At 42.5% G+C, this 25,830-nt stretch overlaps 1 protein-coding gene across 8 annotated transcripts in view; it reads right to left on the bottom strand.

The window, feature by feature from the left end:
- Positions 1 to 25,830, bottom strand: part of LOC110482089 (sphingosine-1-phosphate transporter SPNS2) — a 133,622-nt gene that overhangs the window by 33,016 nt on the left and 74,776 nt on the right. For all 8 annotated transcript variants that reach the window (XM_085557567.1, XM_085557566.1, XM_085557563.1 and 5 more), the window contains 6 exons: positions 18,296 to 18,447; positions 16,382 to 16,448; positions 13,650 to 13,792; positions 12,363 to 12,515; positions 10,571 to 10,760; positions 5,065 to 5,130 (listed from right to left, as the gene is read on the bottom strand). In XM_085557567.1, coding sequence (XP_085413693.1) covers positions 5,065 to 5,130; positions 10,571 to 10,760; positions 12,363 to 12,515; positions 13,650 to 13,792; positions 16,382 to 16,448; positions 18,296 to 18,447 — 771 coding nt within the window. The remainder of the gene's footprint in view (positions 1 to 5,064; positions 5,131 to 10,570; positions 10,761 to 12,362; positions 12,516 to 13,649; positions 13,793 to 16,381; positions 16,449 to 18,295; positions 18,448 to 25,830) is intronic.

Here is a 25,830-nt window from a genome sequence, read left to right as displayed (position 1 = left end):
AAACACAAAATTTAGAATAGAAATATTTTTTCTTTCTGTGAAGTTTATGTTAACGAGTCTGGAAAAAATAATCTGCCTGGTTCTGTATTCTCTCCATTTCTGTAGCAAAAGGACAAAAGAGATGGCACATTTACAAAAAATTTACCACTTTCAGGGTGTGGCAGTGAATTGATGCTATTTAGAGGAAGAAATCGTAATGATACCTGTATCATATGTGTGCATGCATATATAAATATTTATACACATGAATACACACATATATTAGACATAATTTTGCATGTGTAGATATATTATGCAAACACAGTTTTGCAAGTAGGAGTACAGTTTCCAGCTTAACTGAAGAAGTTAGTGATGGTTGAAGCACCATGAAGTGCTAAAACTTGGTATATTTGGTCTGGAATTCAAGTGACGAACACCCCCTCAAAGCAAAAACCCAACATGCAGCAAGCAAATGAATACGACCTCCCTGAAAAACATATTGGAAAGAAAAAAAAGCTTAAACCAGCGCCTCTAAAACCAACAAAAAATACTCCACCCTATCCCTACTTAAAAAACATTTTGTTCTGATGGACAGGAAGCAGTTGGTAGCAAACATCTACTGTTCTTGGAAGACAGAAGTAAATTATAACTCTAAATGGGCATTTCAATACTAAAATAGACCTAAATTCAAACCATGCACAGCCTGGTTTGGACATCCCACAGAAACTGGAGGTGGGAGAGCCACAGCAGCCAAGGAGGAAGCCTGTGGGATTGTCCTGGCTCATCCCTGATTCCAGGTTCAGAGGATGGGCAGGGTGGCTGACCAAGCAGCTCTGCAAACCTCTGCTCTTTAAATAGAGGTTCAGAAAGGCCAGGGATTACTGCTGACATCTCCTTCCTGTGATGAAACCAGCAGGACTTGGTCTGAAAAAAGTTAATGGGGAAAGCCAAGGGGAGATCACCTCTCTCCCAGGAAAAGGCCATGTGCCAAAGAGGTAAATTCTGATGTTTATGTCTAAGCTTGAATAGAAACTCTACTCTCTCAAGCACTCTGCTGCCCTTTCTGGGTCCTACTGGCCTCTTTCAGCACCAAAGACAAAGAAAACATGCACTAACACTTCCAGCCACTGACAGAATCTGGAAACGGCCCAGTTCTCCCTGCTGCTCAGAAAAGGGAAAGGCTGGGATTGAGAGAGACCCTCCATAAAAGCCAGGCAGATACTGTAAAAACAGACAAAGAAACAAACAAACAAAAAACACGCCAAAAATCAAAACAAAACAAATAAACCACGAAAAGCCCCTAAATTAAGCGAAAGGAGGCTGCAGTGGTTTCCTGTTCCCAGCACCATGGAGCAGAACACCTCCAGCTGCAGCCCCTGGATGGTTTGGGGTGGGCTGTGTTCCCTCATTCTCAGGCAATCCTCATCCTGCCTTCAAATCTAACCTGCAACACTTGGAGTATTGTGTGGAGACACTCGCAGAAGCAACAACAAGAACCTTTGGAAATGAAATTTATCTTCGGCTATAAAAATAGGGCAGCATTTTGTACTAAATAAATAACTGGGTTTTATTTTTAGGGAAGTTAATCAGAATAAAAGCAACATTCCTACATGCCTATGGCACAGCTGAGCACCAGTCTGTGCCTGTTTCAAGCCTAAAGGAAGACTCTGACTTTACAACAAAGCATCAAAGCAGCTTCTCCATGACAGGTCATGACCATTTAGAAAGAACTAATGTTTTAAAAGAAAACAGAAATATGCAGAGCAATTTTTCTGCATGAATGTCAGGACTATGAATGAACTGGAGGATGGCTTTTCTCAGTAAAGTCCTAAAGAGACTGTGATCGAAATAGAGGCACTCTAAATTTCTTTGCAGCTCTTAGACAAAAATTCCAAGCCCCTGTCCATCATCTCTGTTTTTGAGATGTGGTATGGAGGAAACCCCCACTATTAGCACCAGACTCCCACAAAGCCCCACACACTGCACATGTCTCAGAGTGTTTCACACTTTCCTGCTGCACTGAAGCTCATTCATTATTGCTGTTACGAGGCAGTTTTAATGCTACTTTGGGGTTCTGGTAATTTTAAGGCCAATTTGCAAAGATGGCTGATGAAATCTGTTTCATAATTAGCAAGCTCCATACAAAACATCCCTCCTTTCCCCAAGCACCATCTGAGCATGTGCTTGGGAGGAGATATGGAGAGTTGTGCTCAGGAGAATAAGCCCTGCTTTGTACAAATTTGCATTCAGAACAAATATCAGCCTTTCAGAATCTCACAGCACTGCAGCACTGACAGTTCATCAGAGCCAGCACTTGGCACCTTGGACTGCACAAAAGACAGGAGCAGTGGATGCAATGCAAGCACTGAGCTAGGAAGAGCCAAAGTGAGATTGGAAGGTAATAAGCAAACATCCATGTTTTGCCATGGAAATTAAATTTGCAAAACCTCTGGAGGTCCCTAACAACTTGCCCGATAGGATTCTTAAGCAGTCACGGGATCTGTAAATCTTGGGAAAGTTCTTAGAAATCATCTGGGATGCAGTTTCCAAAAAGCCTCACTCTTGGCATAATGAAATCAGCAAGGACAGTGTTCAGCCAGTATTGAAAGCTTTTATCCATGAAAACAGAGTAATATTTATGTATAGGATGAAAGTGTTGTTAAGCTTACACTAATAATGCTTTTAAACTCTTTCTCAGCCTCAGGCAAGAACAGACACACTTCTGATTACACCAAATAAATAGTAATCAGTAAAATTAATTTGCCAAACATATAAAGTGCATCTGCTAAAGCATTTCCACATCTTTCTCTGGCAAGGACTTCCCACCAAGCAGTCTGTCAAACGTGGCTGTAGCCTTGCCTCTCACCTATTGACAGTCTGAGCCCCCTCTCATCCCCTGTGTGATCCGTCTGCACTTCAGCCTGGCTGCTTCCAGCCCTGTCCTCACCTAAGTGATGTTTACATTTATTTCTTTACAACTTTCACACGTCCATTGATGTTGTTAATGCATCAAGCTGGGCATTATATACAACCCTTAGTCCATTTTCCTAAATAGACCAGAGAACAGTGAGCTGAAAAGCTGGCAGCAATTACCAAAATCCATTTTTCAACATGGCTTTAGTTTCTTTCCTGCGTTTTGGAAAATTGAGCTATTATTTCCAATCATTTGTTACAGAACTCTTTTGCACTAAAGCAACATAAATAACTGCAAATGCATCCCTACTAAATGCAACTGACTATAGGATGCTGATAAGACAGATGGCAAATCCTATAAAAACTGTTAAAAAGCTACAGGATATTGAAGTCACATTGAAATCAACACAAAAAACCTCTGTAATTAAATGGACAATGATGGCAGCCCTAATACCCTTAATATAAAAGAGCAGTTGGTTGAAAATATCATTTGAGGTTACCTTGAGACAACACAGGTCAAATTTCAGGTCAGATTTTCTGGAGGACCTTGGGCATGTCTGACAGGATCCTCCCTCCTGGCAGCTGGGACCACCTCAGCTGAGCCCTCACCTGTGCCAGCCAGTGTTAAGAAGGGTGTAAAACAGCTGTTACTTAAACTTTTCCAGTAATTCTGAGTGGAGAGAACTGGGATTTTTCCTGGGAACACCACAGCCAGAGGCAGGATGTGATAGGAAGCTCTGGCAGGAGGCAGGAATGAGCAGCTACACATATTGTACTGTAATTTCTTCCTCAGCACAGCTGTCTCCAGGCTGCACATCTGTGCAAGTGTTGAGATCCCACATGGCCACAGCAGCCTTGAACTCAGCACAAGCTGCAAAAGCCCATGGAAGTCCCAGGGAAGCCCCACAGAGCTCTGTCCCACCACTGCTGACCTGGAAGGAGGAACCTTGGCAATAAAAGCCATCCAATATTACCAGAGTACACTGCCAACCTTTGTTTCTCTGTGCTTTACCCACACTGAGAGGAGTGGATTTAACCACACACTGAGAGGAGTGGATTTAACCACCCACCCCACCTCTCAAAGCATTCCCTGCACAAAGGAGTGAAAGATGGAAAGTTCATCAGGCAATGCAATGATGGCAACTGCAGAGCTACTTCAAAATAATAAACACAACCTTGAACTTCAACATAAACACAGCTTAAGCAGAGGCTTGAAGTTCTTTGCTGAATCAATACATCAACACCATTATCTTTACATCTAAGAATACTGAGCCCGATTGTTTCCTCGCTGATGTTTGCATAACCAACAAATACAAGTCAAGGGAGTTTGCTATTGATGCCAGACTGATTATATTTTTAGTTCTGTCAACAAGCTGACAAAAGACCTCGGGAAAGTCCTGTAATGGTTCTGTGCCTTAGTGCCTTTCTTTTCATACAATTAGCAAAACCTCCTTCACAACAGGGCTTCAACATATGTTTGTTGGACTCTGATGGAAACCTCTACAAAACATGCAGAGCTCTTGAACACAGGTCCAGACTATTTCATGTGAAAATGGGGCTGCTGAGGTCAGCTTGCTGATTTGAAAGACTTAAAAAGCTCTGTGGTGGAGAAAGAATAGAAAATGAAGGACACAAGCTGAAAAGTCCCTGACAATTTCCTCTTGGACAAGGTGAACATGGTCCAAAAATTCTTTATACTTTCTTTTCCTCTCTGCTCTCCCAGAGGTGGGTTTCCATTGTGTATGTGTTGAATGGTAGGTAGATGGGCTGCCTTTGTGGTCAGAGGAGGGAGTTAGGGAGGGAAGGATTTCCTATTGCAGAACAAAGCTGAGTTATTGATAACAAAGCCCACAAATGTGCTGACATTTAGGTAATGCTGCCTGAATTCTGTGCTTGTGGGGTTTTGCACAAACACTTAAAATTTTGGGAAGTTATTTGAATTCAGAAATGTCCTTTCTGGACATCTCTCCCTGGTGCTCAGAACAAAGAACAAAAAGGATCTTTTTGCTCTCTTTTTCCCTATGTCTCTTTTCAGTAAGCAAAAATAATAACTAAAACTAGAATAGGCTAAAGTAGGGACTAGGATCTAGAAGAAATTGTGAACTTCGGGCTGTTCCTGCAAGTTGACAAACTGCTCTGAACACAGGAAGATGCTGTTCCAAAGTGACTCACCATTAGTATGTCTGCTGTGATAGCCCAGTTTGAGAACAGAAGAGTTTCTCCGATAAAAATGCAAATCTGTTGTAACAAAAAACACACAAAAGGGAGAAGATTTATTCACTTGACATTCATATGAAAAATAAACTGTCACAAACTTTCTTTTGTTGCTTATTTTTCTCATACCTACACAGCACACTCCTTGTTGCTGTTGTAGTTTATCCTGATATTAAGAAACCATAGACTTGTATCAGAGCTCTAGAGGGCTGAAATGTTGTTATTGTAAACTAAGTTTATGATCTACAGAGCAGTTGAATTAAAGGCTGACACATTTGATTTTAGAAGAACATGAAAAACCAGCCTGAAGACACAGCCCCAGGCTTGCATACTTAGAATCATAGAATTGTTGAGGTTGGAAAAGCCCTTTAAGGATCATCAAGTCCAACTTGCACTATTCTTTTCCAAAAAGCCAATTAGAAAAGGCAAGAAAGCCACAACTCCCCAAAGCACAGCTATTTCCATTCCTGGCAACCAAGTTATGTGTTCAGCTGTGTAGCAAACCAGCTGAAGTTCTCTGCAGAGACCTTTGGAGGATCCCTTCCCTCCCTGACAGAATTAAACAGGTAATATCTGTCCAGAGGAGACTGGAATTAAATATGGGCTTTGCAACATCAGTGTCTTGTGGTGAAATACAATCCTTGACTCTGTGGAGACAGTCAGCAAGAGACATTAAAAGCCACAGAACTGCAAGAGTGGCAGCTGATGGGACATGGTGTGACCACTGCCACTGTCTTTCCCACACACCAGTTGAGGCTGCCTAAACCCCTCAGACCACCCTGTCAATGCCAGGAATAATATGCTTTATTTAGCAAGACTTATGCACAGGAGCTTCCTCTATTTGTTTCTAGAATTGTCTTTGCTTCCCAAACATTTTCCCTCCCTATCCCCTTTCTCTGTGACTGGATCTGCTCTCTCTGTGATGGTGTCCAAGCCAGTCATTAGAGCCCAGCTGGTCAGTTAGGAAATCTCTATTTCCATTTTCCCATTGCCCACAGGTCTGGAAATGACACCTGCCAGGGTAAGAACACATCCAATAAACCAAGGTGCTGTCAGGAGTTGAAGCCACGTGTCCCGTGGGTACTGGATACATATTCAGACCTGCTCTGAAATCTGTCCTGCTACAGCTTTGCAGCTGCTGTTCTGTGGCTGGGGAGACTAAACTGAGCTTGGGAACAATGGAATCACACTCCTCAATGCAGCATCAACATGCCCTGCCTGCTCCCAGCACTGCAAACAGGCAACTGCTTGCCTTGAGCTGGTATGAACTGCACATATTTGAATTGCTGCAGGCAGCAAGAATTTGCCCCTTGTGCAGGAATTTAGCACAAGTCCTTTAAATAAATCACTGAAATGCTACAAACTTCAGAGCACACCAGTTCTGAGCTGATGAATGTGTATTTCAACCAATCCATGAAATGTGAGATGAATAGGTGGGTACTGGTAAAAGGAAAAGAGGAACAAGAGGAAGATCAAAAGTAGGATAGAAGATACATTAAAAAATGTCTGTCCTTCAGGTGCTGATGGGGGCTTATAAAAATGAATTCACCCACTGCAAAGGGCATGTGAGGATATTTCTGCAGAAGAGACTCTAGGGAAGCTTACAGCAAATAGGGCAGCCCCAGAGCAGATAATAGCTCCTGAAATGCTCACAGTTTTGACTCCTCACATACTTTTTGAAGCCTCATTTTACACTGAGACTTCACCTCTACTTATACATCTGTTTCTGACTCCAGCTGTGCTGTGTAACATCTCACCAGTCCATTTGGTGTCTGATTGCTCATCTGTGTTTTTCTGTTTAAGTGATTAGTTAGCCAATTCTGACTCCCAAAAATGAGAAATAAAGTAGATTTCAGAGTGGACACACCAGCAGCTCTCATAGCAAGTTCTAAGCAGGTTACAAATGCCTTCCATGATTGTTTGCAAAGGGCATAGCTGTCAATATCTTCATTATTTGTATTTCTCTCTGAAACGGTGGGTAACACATCCTCATGCACTCCTGAATTTGGAGCAATTCTAACTCCAGCTCAGTTCTGGGCAATATTGATGTCTCATAAGTAGGGAGGTCACCCACAACGTGACAGCAGAAAGTCCCTGGGGTTGAGATTAAGATGCTGTAAAAGCTCTCTGGCAAGGTTTTACCCTGGGATTTGCTGTTTCTGCAAGATCATAAAACGTCTTTGAGGAATTGAAATAGATGTGGAAATGAGGAATTTGGAACAGTGTCAAAGGAAGGCAAAGCAGAGCATCTCTCTCCAGTCACTTGGAGATTTAAACAAGTGTAAAATCTGCAGTTGAAATGTCTGAGCAGTGTGAGATGATGATGCCACACATATAATGGGTTTCCAGAGACAGGTTTGAAAACCAAGTTTCAAAGAGTTTGTATTTCAGAAAAAGTGGGACTTACAGATATGTAAATTGGTGCTTTAAGGAGCTGGATTACAACACACAAATCCACATGCTGCCAGGAAAACTGAGTAAGAGGTGATTGGACAGTACAGCCAAGCAAGATAGTAAAAGAGAGAAATACAGGTGTCTGGGCTGCTAAATTATACAGAATTGTTGTTTGCCAGCCACTTTGCCACTGCCAATAATTTACTGGATCAGTATGAAAAGATTGGCTGGAAAAAAGTCACCTGTGTACCTGCCTCAGATGGGAGTGGCTGCTACAGAATGGGAACAGCAACTGCCCCCAGGGAGCAAAATCAATTGCAAGAAAGGACTGAGCAAGACAGAAATAGTACATGTGCTCAGGGGAGGGAGAGAGCAGACAGCACACAGCATGTAAGGGGCAGGGTGATCGTGTAATGGAAATGGAGGTCTTTTCCAAAAAGATAAAACCTATAAAACCAAGAAATTAAAAAGCAAGGGCTCTGCAGGTTCTTGCTGGAGTACTGAACACTTCATTTAAGCTGATGCCTGTATCAGTCAGCAATAAAGCCCCTGACTGTTAACTAAAGCAGGGAGGGAGATGGTGATCTGGTGGCCACTGCAGCTCTCTCTCACAGTGAGAGACAACATCATCTCACGGGAACCCACCTAATTGCTTGGAAGTGAGAATTTTAAGGCTATGAGCCAAGGAGGGTTGCAAAAACATTCACTGTCAATTTTTGCATGGTGTGATCCATGACAGAAGCCTAAGGACAGTCACAGTACAGAAGGTTGGCAAATACCACCATGCTGGGGGACAGACATTGCATTGCCTTGCACAGACACAGAATTCAAGGATGTGAGCCAGCACAAGCTGTCAAGGAAGATATCAGAGACAAGAAAATCCACCCATTAATTTTACTGTATTGTTTCCAGAAGGAGATTTCATCCTGGGTTTTGAGATAAGGAAGGTAACCCAGCCCATCATCCTGTCCACCAGCCACAGAACACTCTCCCCTTCATTATGGACCAATGAGACTTAAAACAAAGAGCAAAGAGAAACTGCTACACCATGCAACCTGGCAGTGCAGGTCTCCTACTCCTATTGTCCTTGAAGTACAAGGGAACGTAACTCTCTGGAAGTCTGCAGGATTGCAACATCTCTTTGAATGGCATGGAAAAACATGAGTTTGTGTTAGAGACTTGCCTTGGAAAGTCAATGCAGTATGGCACTGCCACACAATACCCAGACCTGTCCTCTCTTTCTGGGCATCAGGTTTTCAGCAGCAGAGAATTCAGGGATATGGAGAGGCAGTGCTTCTTGCATCAGCCTCACAGCATCACAAACAGGATCATATTCCCTATACCCCCTCCACATGCAGCTGTAACTTCCTTTGCAAATCATTGACTCTTTATTAGATTTACTGCTCATCCATAATAAAATAAATTGTTTTGAGGATTGTTTAGATGACACCATCTATATTTATATACTTAAACAATGCAGACTAGTCACATGGCTATTAAAAAATAGAAAAAAAAAAGACAAAAAACTTGATTAATAGCCACCTCCTGCTGCACAGTTTCTGAAAACAGTATTTCGAGCCTAGAAAGGGAGAAGTTTCTGTATAAAGAGACTGAACACCACAAACTAACTTGTCTGTTTGACATGTTCAAACCTAGTGTCTGTTCTCAGACACCAGGTCTGACAAAGGACAAAATAACAGCTCTGTCTGCACAAAGAGATAGAGGGAGCAGGTGAGGGGTGTGAAAGATCAATAAAAGGAGGGTTAGTGATTTACCAACCAGTAACACCCTCTCACAGGTTGTCTGAAGTGATAATTTTTCTGCCAGTTCAAATGTTAGTTCATGGTCACAAACCAGAGACCTAAATCTCAAATAGCTAGAGGAGATATTCTTGGCTCTGTCTTAATGATTTTCAACTTCCACTCTTTCTGGTTGTGCTTCCCCATAACTGTGGCAGCTGCTGAAAGACTCAGCAAATAACCATGGCCAGGCCAGTGCTCGAAACACAGAAAAATGAGGAACAGCAGTTGGCTGGTTCCTTGGACAGGAATTCTGCTTGCTGGATGAGCAGGTGCTGCTATATGGAAGTGAAGGGTGGAGGGTGGGCTTTCAGAAGGGATCCCACTACTTCAAACATCTCATACTTTCCTTTCATAAACTTCTCCCAGGTCCCAGGCCTCTCTCATTCTGACATTAAAAGGGAACCAGAGTTCAGTGCCTAGATTTTTACTCCCCACTCAAAGCAAGATTCTAGCCTGAGTTGAGCTCTCCTTTTTCCCTTTAGTCTAACTAAAAGATGGTTGGTTTAGACGAGATGTAAGGAAGGAGTTTTTTAAAAGGTGATAAAGCATTGGCACAGGGTGGCCAGGAGGTGGTGGATAATTCATTCCTGGAAATATTCAAGGCTGGGTTGGAGGAGGCTCTCAGCAGCAAGGTCTAGTGGAAGTGGGGATTGGATGACCTTCAAAAGTCCCTTCCAACCCAAACCATTCTATTTATCTGAATCTATTTGGTATCTTTAAATTTGATTATAAGCACTCAGGGAGGGGCCATATTTTAATCTGTATTTGTGCAGCATCAAGTACTGTAGGTTCCTGGGCTATGGTAATACAGATAACAAATTGAAATGACTGGCTTATTAATATTGGCCTGGTGCAATCCACCTAGTTATGGAAATGAATGGCACTGAAAGGGAGCCAAAAGCTTGCCCACAGACAAATTACACTGTAATTGTCATCTGGTACCACTGCAGCTACATTACCCTCACTGCAAGGGAAGTGCTCAATTTTCCTGTACCAAAACATTAGGCAAGAGCAATAAAGGTGTGGATTGAGGTGCAGATACAGCCCAAAGGCTGTGGGTTTCCATGGAGCTCTGAATTCTGATGGCAGCAGGGATAAGCAGTTGAGATTTCAGGCACACTTAGATAGTGCCAGAATGCCAAGAGGCAAAAAGAAGGACATTAAGAAGGGCACAGGCAAGAAAACATCCCAGGCTTTCTGCAGGGCACAATGCACGTGGTCTTTAAGGAGTTTGGCAGGGGCTGGCATGTGGAAAGGATTATACTTACATAGGCTCCCACGATGCTGCTCTTGGCTGCCACAAAGATCAGACAGATGAAGATGGCTGATCCCAGCATTCCAACAGCACAGACAAGAGGATCAGCTCGCTGTGTCTTGGACCGGCACCATTTGGTGGCTCCTGCCCCTGTGATTACACCCAGGAAGCCAGTGAAGCACGTGATTGCTCCAAAGATCAAACTACCCCAAAAAATAGGAAAGAAAAAAAGAAAATTAGCCCAAAATGGGCATGGTCTCTGAGTATTATTATGTTATTAGGTATTATTATTTTATTATGTATTAGATATTATTATTTTATTAGTAGTAATATAATTATTTGGGTATATTGACTAATGGAAATTTGTACAATGGTTTTTCAAATTTTAAATAAAACAAATGCTCATGATCTTAGCCATCTTCCCCTGCAATTAAGAAAAACACAGCTCATGAAATTTATCATTGGACACGGGCTTTGATCCATGGGCAAAGGGGTGCAAAGGGCTCACACTGCTTCCTTGGGTGGAACTGGGATTCCTAGGAAGTGTCCTGAACAGATAATTATGTATACAAAAAACTAATTAATAACCTGTACATTGATCATGTGAGGGGAAATCATGGATAGGCACCAGGAAGCTTCAGGACAAGGAAATCTAACAAGACTCTTAAATACCATTGATTTCCAACATCCTTTATAACTCCTTTCAGACCACTTTGAAGAAGCTTTTTGCTGTTAAGTTACACATTTGAAATGTGTTAATTTTAATTTAAAGAGCCAGGAGGATTCTCCATATGATATGTGCAGGACTTGGATTACAGGGTCTTGGGCAACCACATTAGAGTAGCTTGAGGACAGTTCAAAATTGAGGTGTCATCAAGGAGGGGGACCTTCTCTTTGTAAACAGCAGACAGGCATTCAGGCTGGAGCTGTGTGTTTTGCTCACTGCATTTTTATGGAATAGCCTGAGCTTGCCTGCTGGACACTCTGGTTGATGGACTCCACATCACTAACTACTTTAATTGAGATGGGATTACGTCTGTTATGGTAAGAAGATTTCCCTAGTATTATTTTCCCTCATGAGCTAAAAAGCAAAAGATCTGACAAAAGGCTTTTAAAATATATTTTATTTACCTGGAGGAATGCTTTTATAGCATTTCCTTGTTTGTGTCACCGTTGTAAATCACAAAATGAAGAATTATTTTTCACAGCTTATGTGTTGCAAGTGATAGTCCATAATGAGGACTGAAAACCCAAATCATTGTATAACATCAAACACTCCAGCCCAAAGTGTCCCAGATCTCTGGGACATTCTTCAGCAAAACTCAGCACATACAGCAGTTTACAGAGCAATAAAACAGGGAAGTCCTGCCTCACAGAGAAACAAAAGCCTACAGGATTAGTCCCTGCAGCTTTAGAGAAACCATTCCAACCCCTGAATTGCAGGCACCACTGGGGCTATCTAACCTGCCATCTTATTCTGCTGCTATCACTGATGGGTCTTAAGGAACCAAATTCTCAGCTCTCCAAACATCCTCCTTAGGGGATTTCTCTCTTCTACTCTGCACTGCAGCCTGGGAACTAAGACAGAGCTGAGGTCATTGCTTCTCCCTTGGTTTGACTTCATGCAATGAAGAAGAGAAATAAAGCCTAGTTTACAATCCCAGCATTTCCTATCATTGTTGCAAGGATCTAGAGGAAATTACAGACATTCTAGTACCTTGTCTCTGTGGGACTTGCCTGTTTCCTCTGGTAAATAAGCCCCCACCCCCTCTCCCCTGTGTAAAGCAGCTGACTCTGACTCTCACCTATCTTTGGTGCCACAGGGCTGGGAGCTGCAGGTCTCTGCTGTCTTCTGTATGACCTGTGCTCTGTGAAGATACAGAGGGATCCACATACCAAGTGCCCCCGTGGCAAAGGAGACAGCTGAGGTGGCCAAGGATGAGAACACATAGCTGCGGCTGTGGAGACAAATCCAAGAGAAGGTTTAGTGGAGAAAGTCAAAAAGCAGGACCCCCATGCAGGAGTCAGTGCTTCAGTGACAAAGCCCAGTGCTCCCCCACACTTGCCACCTCCTTTTGCCAAGGGGCAGAGGTAATATAAGATATAAAGGAATGGAGAATAAGAAGCATGGAAGGTTCACATGTGATGCTCCACTGATAATAATATACTGAACTCATCAGAGATGCTTCACAGGTCTGTGTCAAGGGTCTCGTTAAGGAGAAAATCAGTACTTGGTCACTAAGACATGATATGTGAATTACAGGGCTTTCACCCTAATGTCACTTGGAAGAGTAGTTTCACTTCTCCCTCCCCATCCATGCCACCATATGGTTACTACTTACATAAACTACCAAAAGCAGTAACATAGAAATAATGATAAATTAGCTCACATCACTTTCCACAGTGTCCTTTGGCACTGCATGACAATACCAGGGAGGTATTCTAGCCAGTTGTTCCATCACAATCTTCCCATCAGAATTACAAGGTAACCCTGAATTCACAAGTGAAAGTATTTGCACATTCACAGGACAAATTTCTGGAAGGAAGTGCAGCTGCTGAAGCACTCATGAGCATGTGAACCTTTATGCACACATACAAGTGCCCAAGCACATTCAGTTCTCATGGATTCAGTCACATGTGGCTGCTCACATATATTTAAAATGGCCATAGTGCAAGCTTCTGTGTGTTTTTTTATATTAAATTGCTAAAAGTCTCTTTTCCCCTCAGAAAAATAGCTCTTTTAAAGAAGAAAAAGGATCTAAGTGTCTGAACAACAGTGGCACAACGATTAATACAGGAACACAGCAATTTCTACACTTCAAAAGCCCTGATTTGTGTGAAGTATGAGCCAAACAAAGCAGGCTTTTTCTTAGATGTCAATCTTGGAAAGGTTAGAGCAAAACTTGAAATTCATCATTGTCACAGCAGTCAATAACTCATGTAACTGTGATTTTCTTCCCTAGATCCACAGACTAAACTTCCTGCAACTCCCTGCATGTCATCACTTTCCAGTGTCACCACACTAAATCCAGACCATTGGACGTTCCAATTAAGCATTAAAGGCAAAATATGGTTTTTACTCGTGCTCTTACTTTCTAATCAATGCTTTCATGTCTCTCAGCCATGAAGTCCGAGCCTTCAGCTGCCCCCCAAGTTGTTCAGCATTTCCTCTTTTAGCAGCAGGCACAAATATCAAGATGAGTGTCCCAGTTATCATTCCTAGGAGTGGAGATACCTGTAAGAAAGGAGCAGGGAATTATCACAGGAGTGAGGAGGGTTTGCTTTGACTGGGCAGGTTTCAGTGACTTCTGGTTTCAGTGACTGCTCCTCACAGCCAGTCAGAACCTGTAAGCATCGAGGCATCTTCTCCTTTCCTTCCTCCATGTCATTCCCTGGACTCTCTTATCTCACTCTGGAAACATGCAGCTTTGAAAATACTGTGAGTAAGGCAGTCCATTGTGTTAAAAAAGTACCAAGATTCATCTAAAAATGATTCTTGAGTGATGTTTAACCCTTTGGAAATCTACTCCCAGCTGGGCTGAGAGACCAGCTGGTTTCTGGGTGAGTGCAGAAGCCATTTAAAGGCAATTAGACCAGCTGAAAGAATTCTGGATGTAGGGAATGTGCTGGCTTTGAAAACCCTTGCTTGATATACATTCCTCTTCCAGCTAACCCACTATGGCTTCCTGTTTTCAGGCATCTTCCTCAGGTTGCCTCAGTACAACAGACCAAGAAACACTGAAAATTCAGGCTGGAAGGTAGGGAAACAACAGATTCAAGGGTTTGGTTTCCCAATATCCAATCCTTTCTCCCAAGTACTAGGCAAAAATACAAGGATCCCACAGCATTTTGCAAGCTATAAAAAATATTCTTGTTTTGCCACTGAAATTCCATTATTGCCAGAATGGAAAATAGCTCCATTAGGAATACAGGAACACGGATTTCACTGAACTATCATCTCACCTAGACATGCTATTTAAAAAAATAAATTCCTGTCAAAAAAAAAAAAAGCAAAAAGCAAAAAAAAAAAGGCAAAAAAAAAACCTAACAAAAAAGCTTTTATTATTATCCTGAGAATGGCCTTTACACATGGAGCAGTGTTTCATGTCCAAAGATGACAAACTCACAAACCCTCTAGGGAAGGAAAGACAAAAGTATTTCAGAACTTAAAAGTCAGGAAAATCGCTCATCCAGGAATACACTGAAGCCTGATACAGTATCCTTATGACACCTGAACAGAAGACACAGCACTGGTAAAAAATATTGGAAATGCTGTTTTTTTACAGCAAGTCTCTTTGATTATTATCCAAAAGCTTATGTACCCACCAGGACAATATCCATGGTCACTCAGTAACGCTGCAGTGAAACATTCACTTTATTGTTAAATTCAGACACAAAGCTGCCACTTGTCCACGTGCCCTTCTGTCTTTTTCAGCCCACTGAAGTGTGGATTATTCCTGACCTCTTCTGTGTTTGGAGCCCACAGGAGACCACAGAGGGAAGCATCATCTTGGGGAATCACTCCCATCTTGCAAGAGCACAATAATTGCCACAGGGATGGAAACTGCTTTACACTGATGTCTGGATGCTTTCTATATGGGCTGTGTGACTACAAAGACTGAGCAATGGTGTCCAAAGCAAACACCACAGATGTGTGTGCAGCTCATCAGATTCCCCGTATTTTGTACAGCCAGGGAATCGGGCACCAGTGTGTCATTTCTAATGGAAATCACGACCTGTAAGGGGAACAGTCTTGCAGATAGCTTGGATTTCTCAGGATAACTGTGAAGACACCACCTGAAGAGTCCCAGTGATGATCTCTTTTCACTGATTAACCATATGGGTTTTACAGACAGATTTGGGTTTTCCAAGAGTGCTCCAATTAAAGCCCACTGACCAGAGGACAGGCTTTGGGGTTTTCACTTCTTGGTTCGCCTCTGCTCAAAAGTTCATATTACTCTTAAATATTTCTGCTAATAAGGCAGCATCCTTCTGGTGGAAAGCTTTAGGCTACTCCACTTTCCACTCCAGGTGCACAGCTGGAAACTGCCCTCCACTCTCCCAGATGAACATGGTGATGTTCCTGACTCTGCTTACCCTGGGCATGGCCTGTGTCACAGAGGGCATATTTGCCTCAGATGGGAATCCTTGCATTTCATCACCAACTGTTATAAACAGTGCTGGCCTGAGCTTCACGAGATTCATGGTCTCCATGAAGTGCCAGAGCCAGAGAATGCACCTCACATGCCACCCACAGCACCAAAGGTCAGAAACCAGTTCTGCTGGGCCACTTCCTCTCAGCTCTTTCAAGACATCTTTGTGTGCAGAAGCTGTTTGTGAGTATGTGATTGGAGTGGATTATCTTTTCAGCCCATTTATCAGGGTCCCAAGAGGTTAAAATAGAAGGAAACGGACTGTCTCAGGGCAGAAAAACAAGCGGAAACTGGAACAAAGTGTTTTTTCCTCAAAGCCGGAAGCCATTCTCAGAGTTTCTTGACAGCAGGAGACTGAAAGACTGTGGAGTAGATTTAAGGCCAATGCCTCGTCTTCCTGTCCCCATCAAGAAGTAATGATTGATTGATTGATAACAAAGTGATTGGAAAATTCTTGCTCCCAGGCAGGGAAAACACCAAGTCCCACAAGCCAAGCCCACACATCTTTGCTTAGAGGGTGCATCTGCCATGCACTTAACATCCACAGACGTAATTTCCAATCCTTCACCTTTCAGATATAATAACAGATTGAGCCATTGTGTGATGGAACTCTTCCTAACACTAATCAACCAACCCATGCTCATTAAGATGTGTCATTAAGAGGGACTTACCCGCAGTGCCCAGTGCCAGTCTCCAGCAACCTGCTTCACGCTGGACCCGGTGATGTATCCCAAGCCACTGCAAGAAAGGCCAAGATACGAGTTGGTCAGAGCTTTAATTGTGCCACAGTCACAGCTGTTCTTAGACAAAGGCAAAGAGAGGTACAACCAACTGTGTGTCCTCAGCTGTCTTGTCCTACAGGAAGCAATATGGGGATTGAAGCAGATGGTGGCTAGTATGTGACTCTACCCAGCACTGCTGATCTAAAAATGTCCAAATCTGATGGAAATTTGGAAGTTTATAGCTGACCTTTCAATCTACAGTGGATGAAAAAAAAGACTTAAAAAGAATTTATTTCCCAATTTCACTTCTACATCAGGCCTTTCTCTGTGCTAATATGAATATGAAACAATTTTATGTTCAAGCTTTCAGTTAAAAAGTGCCCTTCAAGGACAAGTGATATTCCATCATTAGGTTTTTTTTCTTGCCCCTAATTAGTACTTGGTTCTAATTAAGCAGGAAGAGACTAATTTCTAGTAGCTTGGAAGAAAAACCAAAAGGAACATGCAAGAAGTGTAATAGGAAACCTTCAGCCACATATAAAACAAAAGGTGCATTAGAAGAGACTAAAGGTGAACATAGCTACATTTCTCTCAACATGAACTGAAGGTAACAACCCTTTTTCAAAACTGCTGCATTTGTTGCTGAGACTGCCTTGGCTAAAAGTTGCCAGGATTGCAGTGGGGCAACTGTGAGCCTCACTCCCTGATCCCTCCTTCCTTTACTGAAGAGTCTGCTAAGCTTTGGAGGTTGTCAGCTATAACCTCCTTAAAACTGGGTATTTTACCCAGACAGCCCCCAAAATCTAAACATGAATCATCACAGACTGGTTTGGGTTGTAAGAGACCTTAAAATCCATCCAGTTCTACCCTCTGTCATGGCAAAGACACCTTCCACTGTCCCAGGTTGCTCCAAGCCCCATCCAACCTGGCCTTGGACACTTCCAGGGATCCAGGGGCAGCCACAGCTGCTCTGGGAATCTGTGCCAGGGCTTCACCACCTTCACAGGGAACAATTTCTTCCCAATATCCAATCAAAACCTCTTCCAGTTTACATCCCTTGTCCTCTCCTCCATGGCTTGGTAATCCACGCTGTTGCTGGATATTGAGATAATGAAGTCCCAGAATCAGGCTCAACAAGATGAGTATTTGTAATTTCTTTTTAGTTCATTGAATTTTATATGTGAATACTTGGAATCCTTGGTCCTCTTGGCAAAATATTCTTTTCACCAGTTAAAGATCTGTTTCTCTCTTTTTTCCTCAAGAGCAAAATGATGATTGTGAGTTTCATCTCACAGGTAAGTGCTCCAGCTTGTAAAATGCACCACCAGAAGTTTCTCTCTGAGTTTGGAACATGCTGCCCATGTATTCCCTACTGGAAATGAACCCATATTGCCCTTTTTCCCAGGATGTTGTTCAGCTCTGGGAAATGGTATGCAAACTATGCAAAGCCAACTTGCTGACAATCTCACAATAGAGGGTCAGCCATTATTTTAAAAAATAAAAGATAATGGCAGATTCCCTCCTGACCCAACAAACAGATACTGTGTTGGGCTGATAAAGAAATTCCACTGAAAGAAAAAGCTAAAATATTTTTATTCCATTTCCACCCCATTGCTGTAAAAAAGTAGGAAAAAACCTAAATAAACCAACAACAAACTTCCCATTTATTCCCAAAAGTCACACATGAACCAGTAATGCTAAAAAAGAATCTAATTCCTGCAACTAATTAGTCACTGCTCACAATATTTTCCTGTCTACATTCCAGCCAAAGTCAAGAACTATCATCATTAGCAATTTCAGATCTATGTGAGTTTATTTAAGAGAAAAGCCCTAAGCAGATAGAAGAGCCTTCATGTCACTCACCTGCCCAGAGGAATTGCAAAGTAGAAAACAGACAGCATAAGGGTCCTCGTGTTTTTGGTGAACAGGTCTCCAATGATGGTTGGTGCAATAGTAGAATAACTCGCTTCACCGATGCCAACCAAACCCCGTGAGAGCACAAGGAGCCAGAAATACTGAGAAAAGAAATAGAAACATTAGCATGCCCCCCTTGGCTTTTTTTAATTCAGGATGGACAGCAGTCAGGGAAATACAAATTCATGTGACTGGAAAATGATCCTCCTATATGCATTTATTTTTAGAACTTCAGAGTTGTTTCATTTGTCTTTTGCCCAGAAGAAAGGGACAGTATTTTTTGTGAAGATTTATAGGCATGAAAGAAAAGTAATAATAAAACATGTACTCAGTGACATTCAAGAATATATCCTAAAAGAGGCAGAAGACCCCCAGTTTGTTCCTAGATAATTCTTGCTGAGTTGGGAAGGTCTGGGGAGGTGGGTGAGTGTAACTCTGCTCTGGGATCCAGGAACAGCAACTCCTGCCAAGCACAACCCATCCTCCCCAGTGTGCCAAGGACAGGCTCTGACTGGGAAATCCTAAAGGCACTTCAAAGTTGGGAAAGAGTGGAACCTGAAATCCCCCAAACTAAATGTCCTCCTTCACTAAAAGCTATGGAATAATGGAATCTTTCAAAGGTGCTAAGCACCCATCTCACTCCACTTGCTTTGAACAGCAGCAGACACCTCCCCATAACTGTCAGAGGAGACCTGAGCTTTACTGGGAAGCCCAGGAACATCCGTGTACTCTGTAAGCAGGACCTGCAGGGAATGACCTGGGGCCACACAGGGCAGGAGCATGCAAGAGGCATTCAGCTGCCCAGGGAACTACCTGCCTCTCTGGGCAAAGGGCAGTCCCACAGGAGGAGGATACACTTCACAATCGGCACAACACAACCTAAAATGGTCTAAAAGGAATTGCTTATCTAATAGATTTTTTTAATGGCCCATTTCAAGCAACACTTTCATGAACTGTGAGGACCTGATTTTCAACCTAAGCTCTTTCACTGCCCCTGCAGTTTTCTGGGTGCTGCTGAGTGCAGGCTAAGACACAATGCTTTGATGCCTGAATACCAGATACATGAGAAGGAGCAAACTCTCAGCCGTCTAAGCAGCTTGAGCTACACCCAGAAATAATTGCAAGGATAGAAATGAAGCAGTCAATGCAGAAATTTGTAAGCACAGGGAAATCTATTTCTACAAATTTAACCTATACAAATCCTCAATTTGCTGTCATTAGTCTGTAGATCATTTGTGAGAAGAACAGCAGGGATTTAAATTGAAGGAAGGCAGGTGTAAATTAGGTATTAGGAAGAAATTCTTCCCTGTGAAGGCAGTGAGGCCCTGGTATGGGCTGCCCAGAGCACCTGTGGCTGCCCCATCCCTGGAAGTGCCCAAGGTCAGGTTGGACAGGGCTTGGAGCACCCTGATAGTGTTGGGATAGTGGAAGGTGTCCCTGCCATGGCAGGGGGTGGGATGGGCTTTAAGTTCCTTCCCAACCCAAACCACTCAGTGATTCTTTGCCAATGATACATCCTTAACCATGAAAGTGATCTGGCAAAATTGAGCAATTACCAATTCTCCTTTTTCAGATAGGAAAAAGTCAAGGGAAATGACTGATTTTGTGCCCTACAGCAAAGCCAAACTAGACTACAAGTCTCATTCACAAACATGGAAAATGCCATGCAGACTCCAAGCCCCATGCCCCAGTCATAAATATATCCATAAGCAGACAAAAATCTATCACACTGACATGTTTGCATTGTTTTCTTCACTGTAATTCCTCGTTGAAAATAATATTTTGAGGATTCCAATAGCCACAGAAACAAAATATTTTTGTGTACTCTTCACTTCCTCATATTTAGGTGTGAATTCTGGAGCAATACCCATTTTCTGCAGGAATACAAGTTCCTTGTTTGCTGGCAGGGTGTGTGCAGAGCTGCTCACATTCATACATCTCCCACAAGCTGCACATACGTAACTCACACACGTGGGTGTGAGCAGAAAGGGCAATACCGTGACTCAAGTGATTTAATTTATGTCAATTGCCCAACGCTCAACCACTCCACTGCAGAAATATGCTGGCAGTCATTGGTGCACAGGTAACCAATGTATTTTGAATGAGCAACAGTATTTATAACATGCTGAAAGGCTTAGTCATGCAAAATTAGAAAGCAAGGAACTGGAGGCTGGCTGTGGTTTCTGAGGAAGTTTAGATCTGGATCACAGAGAGGGTAACAGGCATAGTAGTCACCTGCCTGGGATAAGCATGGACAGTGTTACCTACAACTGAAGAATGTCAAGTTTGTAAATGCACTGGATGTTCCTCAAATTTGAAATACCTACAGAAAAATGACACAATTTTGTGCTCAGCAGCCGGTATTGCTGCCAGTGAATGCACTGGGTAGGAATTTCCTCCAAACAATGCTGGGAGAAGGCTCCTCTTACAATCATTGTGCAAAGCAGGAAACTGTACCAAGTATTCCTTTTGTGGTAGAGTGACTCAGTTTCATCAATACCATGGAATCAGATGCCCAATACAATGAAATCATCTGCAACAAGTAACACATCCACTCTTCTCTCTCAGTTCCTCCTCAAATCCTTCTCCCTGGCTTATCCTATGCTGACACACTCCAAATATTTGTTCAATATTTAAACAATGTTCTTTGAAGCAGTGGTATTCTAACTTAAGTAATGAAATTTTTACTTCATAAAAAGCATAATCCACATAAAGACCTGAATAGTATTGCCCTTCTGAGATCAGATATTCAAGACTATGGACCATCCAGCCATGGAGTTGTGACAACTAGATTAAACATACAAAAATCTAAAACAATGTAGGGAATTATTTATAATTGATTCTATACTGTGCCTGGTTTTGGAGCTCTATATCTAGGATTAAAGAGCTAATTCCTCTTTTTAGTTCTTTGGGATCTTTGGCTAGCATTCATCCTGTTGGAACAGATATGATAAAATTAATGTACTAATATGAGCTGGGACCCCCATCTTCCATCTCAAATCAGTCACTCAAAACGTATGTTGTAGTTGTCTCTGAAGAGGGACAGCTGGGGAGCTCCTCAAGGCAAAAAGTGGTCCCATCCATGACAGGCCTTGTCTTTTTGTTTTTCATATAAGAAGAAAAAAATACAAACAACAAAACCACTCAAAAATTCTTATGCTGTTGCTCATTTGGACCACAGGCATTCCATGAACCACTCATGGTCTCAAAACCACTCCATATGCAATACAGACAACTGCTATTTTTTGTGTACATTTATATACACACAGCCATAGAACATCCCTTTTCCTCTCCAAGTGTCCATGGACATGGCAACCTGTACAAACACATGGCAAAGTCAGATATTCCACATGCTGAGGAAAATTCTGTTCTCCTCCACAGCTGTAGTAGAACACCTCTGCCACTTCTTCTGCAGTGGATCTCCCCCCACTGCTTTTCCATTTATGTCCTACCTCAAGCTTCTCTGGAGTTTAATGAAAGAAAAAGGGCTGACACCAGCTCAATTCTGCCGGTGCTCAAAAGCAGAACCGGCAGCTCAGACTTTAACTGAATTTCACTGTTCCCCAAGCAGAAATTGATATATATTGAAGAAGCCAGTTTCTTTCTATATGACTTGGTAACTCTGCTGTAACTTGTTCATCTGTGCAAGCAGGTTTCTGGCAGGAAAACTGAAAATATCTGAGTCAGCTTTCAGGACCTGAACTAATTCCTTCCCCATTGGTTAAGCCCAGCAACCCCAACACTTATCAATAGTATTTTCCTAAAACAAAAAGCTTGAAATGGAAAGTTTTTTTGAAACAAGGCACTATTAGAGCAAGCAATTAATTTGTCTTTAATTTTGCAAAGCAGTCATATGAGAGCTGCCACCATCTCCTGGTTTGGAGAGATGCAGAGGGGTTTTTGGAAGGAGTTCACAGCCTCAATCCTCCTTGCCCGTGTGCCAGCCCAAGGTGCAGCTCTGTGGCTGTGCTGGGATTCCACAGCAGCAGCCATGGAGCAGTGCGGTGCCAAGGCACCAGCCTGGCTGTGCCACTGGAAAGGGACACCTGAGCCACACAACCTGGCTGCCATGAGTTCCAGGAGCAAGTCAGGATGCAAAAGGGCTTCTGGTCCCTTTCTCCAACTTGTGGGGCTGGTGAGACACAAGCCAGGGAGGATTCCAGTATACAATAAACCACCAACATATGGAAAGAATGTTGGTTGCAGAGACCCAGAACTGCCACAGCCTTCCTGGGAATTTCCCTTGAAGAGATGACATCACCAGAAATGAATGCATGGAGAAAGCACTCCTACCTATGAATGGGAGGTACAAAGGGTCAATGGATGTGCTCTCTTCTTCCCATCTCCTAAATATATAGAAGGAAAAACACCCTCTAGCCATAAAGCAAAAGAAACCAAATTCCTCAAAATAGAAGTGTTCTGGAAGGGATATAAAACCTTGTGCCCTGGGGATGTGCTAATAAGGAACAGAGAATTCTACCTACCAACTTTTACATTTCTTAAACTGTCAGCAAGCCATAGTTAACAAGAGTGACAGATCATGGGGTCCAAGGGACCTGGTCTCATTACTGTCACCAGTGTCACCAAACACTAGAAGCTATGCATGTGACACTCCTTCCAGAATTTACATCTGGAGAAGAGCTTTCATGGTTGGAACATCAGGTCCAACAGATAAAATGTATGATGCGGTTTCTATTCACACCTTCATACCAACTTTACTCTCAATCTCCTGCACACATAAATGTTTGTTGGTTAGGACACATGACTGGCTTTAATCATGTTTGGTGAAAGCTCCTAATTATACATTTATCCTAGTTGCATAGACCACTCAGGGAGTAATATGTATTTTAAGAGGTCTAATTACAGCTTGAAGTTCTTTCTCCTTTTTTAATTAGTTAACAAAAGGAGTAAAGCCACTGGTTCTTTAAAAGATTATCTGCCAGTGGTAAACCTATAATCTGCCAAATATGTGTACAACTCTGAGCAATGAGATTTTCTGTCTAAAAAATCATATGATCCTTAAGCTTGGTTTATTAAGTATTTGCATTTGAATGTGGAATAGCTTGTAAGAGTCTCAAAAGAAGCTGAACACATGCTGCTTTCAGATGAGGGACACATGGACTGAGGAGATCCCACAGACAGAGTCACTCCAGAGTCATGAATTGCTGTGTGTGCACAGCACCAACGCAAACCATGTTTAAAATTGCTGTTGCTGGTCTAAAAGAAGGATCTTTTATACTGCTATAGCACCTGCACCTGTACCCTTCCCTATGTGAGGATGTTGAGTTAAACTCCTGTGGATAATGCATTTAGCTCATGTAAAAGAGGACTCAGTACCATTAAATTCCTATTTCAGCTGAATTTTGCCATATTTTCCTTCTTTTATCTTATGAACATTATGCAAAAATCAAGAATATAGAATCATGGTTTGCATGCTTTGAAAGAAGATGTGCATGAAGTCATTCCTACCACAGGCACCTGGGGTTGCCACACAGAGCCTAAAATGTGGTGAAACTACAATAAACTAAGGAGAAAGCATTGGGATTGACCTAATTTCCCTGAGTTACACTCCTGTATTTCTCCAGATGGCTGAGCCTTGTACTAGGCAGCAAGGGTGGCACAGCAGTCACAAGTGATCAGTTGGATAAATGTGAGACACTGCAGAAGCCATTTGAACAAAATAAACCCCACAGGGCTCAAATATCAATTTAAGGACTGCACAACAGTGGTTCCCTTTGACAGCTGCACTCCCATGCAAGAATTTGCCCTCCTTGAGCAGACCCTGAATTTCTGGCCAGGCAAACACCACTTCCTCCTCTGCTCCAGTAAGTTCTCCCATCACTTTGCAGGATTTAAATGGTTAATGATGACACACCACACCTTTTGCCAAAAGATACACCATTAACTATGAGTTAAGCAAACCAGGAACCTGCTCTGAGTATCGGGGTGGTGACTATGAGCATTGACTCCTGCACAGTCACAGCTCAAATTCCAGCTCATTAGCTGAGAGTCACTGAAGACTTGGGCACTGGTATGACATTACATATTTGTTTAAACACTAAAAGCTCCAATTCTCTCAACCCTCCCAGGAATGAGGGCTCACCTTGAAAGATATGAGTTTCCAAGTCAAACAAGGACACTGACATAGCACGATAGAGAATCTGACATTAAACAATGAGCTTGATGTTTCAAATTCCATTCTGTGCCTGGGTAGATGACAAAGGCCACAGCAGAACAGATAAGCTTAAATACATCTTCCAACACTGTGCACCCCTAAAGCTTTATGAATTTTGCATATGTATCACCAAGGCACCTGGCTTCCATTGGTGGATATAAGTCCTGGGCCCAAATACTTGATGGGAATGCTATGTCAAATCCAGATATGGAACTCAAAGCTACATGCCTCACCTCCTCAAACATCAATGGTTCTAACTCTCCTCTAATAAAAACAGAATAAATGTTGTAAAGATCCAGAGAGGGACTACATAGTACTGGTGAATTGTTCCATTGCCAATCCTGAAGAACATGTCCTCCTATCAAGTTCAGCCCAGATTTTTAAGTAACTGAATATTCATTCCAAATTTTGGCCATCTGATGTCTTACCATCTGGGAGATCTTTGATCAGGAACAAAGGAAGATTAATTTCTTTTTATTTATTGACAAGTAATCTTACCTAATCCATCATGGGAATTGCCAGCCAAGAGACCAAAACACAAACCAGCATGAGGGCAAAACTGCACTGAGATGTTTTGTTGATCAGTATTTTTCTCCCCTGTTCAGCGATTGGCTAGCACTGGTTTCAGGATTTCCTACAACCAAAGGGAGTGGGTTATGCTCAGCCTCTGGGTGGTACAAAGGGACCAGCAGGGCACATGCTCAGGTCTGGAGACTGGTTGGAGACAGAATGATGGGTTATCATCTCTGAGTCAATGCTGAGAGTTATCAGTGTTTATCTGTTTGTTGTAGAGATACAAGTGCATTGAGAGGTTCATGCTAAAGCTACCTGTCAGATAAATCTAATTATGAACCCTTCTCACCTCCACCAAGAGTTCTCTCCCCTTATCAGCCCTGAGTCCTGCAGGCAGGGCAGCCCAGGGCAGATGCATTGCAGCTGCTGCTTCTTCTGCCATTTGTCCCATTGCAGAGAAGTGATTGGGTTTAGATTCCTCTTTTCTTCCCTCATTGTGTGTGCTGTCTCTCACCCACACCTACTTCCCACTCCCCATCTCTACTATCACAACTACTTTGTAAGTCATTACTGCACACAGCATTTCCCAGAACTTCCATCACTACTGGATTCTATTTAAGTTTTACAGTTTTCCTCCCTTCAAATGGAACTCTTGATGGTAAGTCCGTCTTCCATCACCATTTTTTAACTACTCTTCTCCTTTGCAAGCACTCACAGAATAAGAGAATACTTGAGACTGGAAGGAGTTTTGGAGATAATCTGGTCTATGTCCCCTGGTCATAGCAGGATCAACTAC

Source organism: Lonchura striata, chromosome 19 (genome assembly GCF_050655825.1).
Source record: "Lonchura striata isolate lonStrDom1 chromosome 19, ASM5065582v1, whole genome shotgun sequence".
Lineage (NCBI taxonomy): Eukaryota > Metazoa > Chordata > Aves > Passeriformes > Estrildidae > Lonchura > Lonchura striata.
Note: the sequence above shows the minus strand (reverse complement) of the source record. Positions and strands in the feature narration are given on the sequence as shown.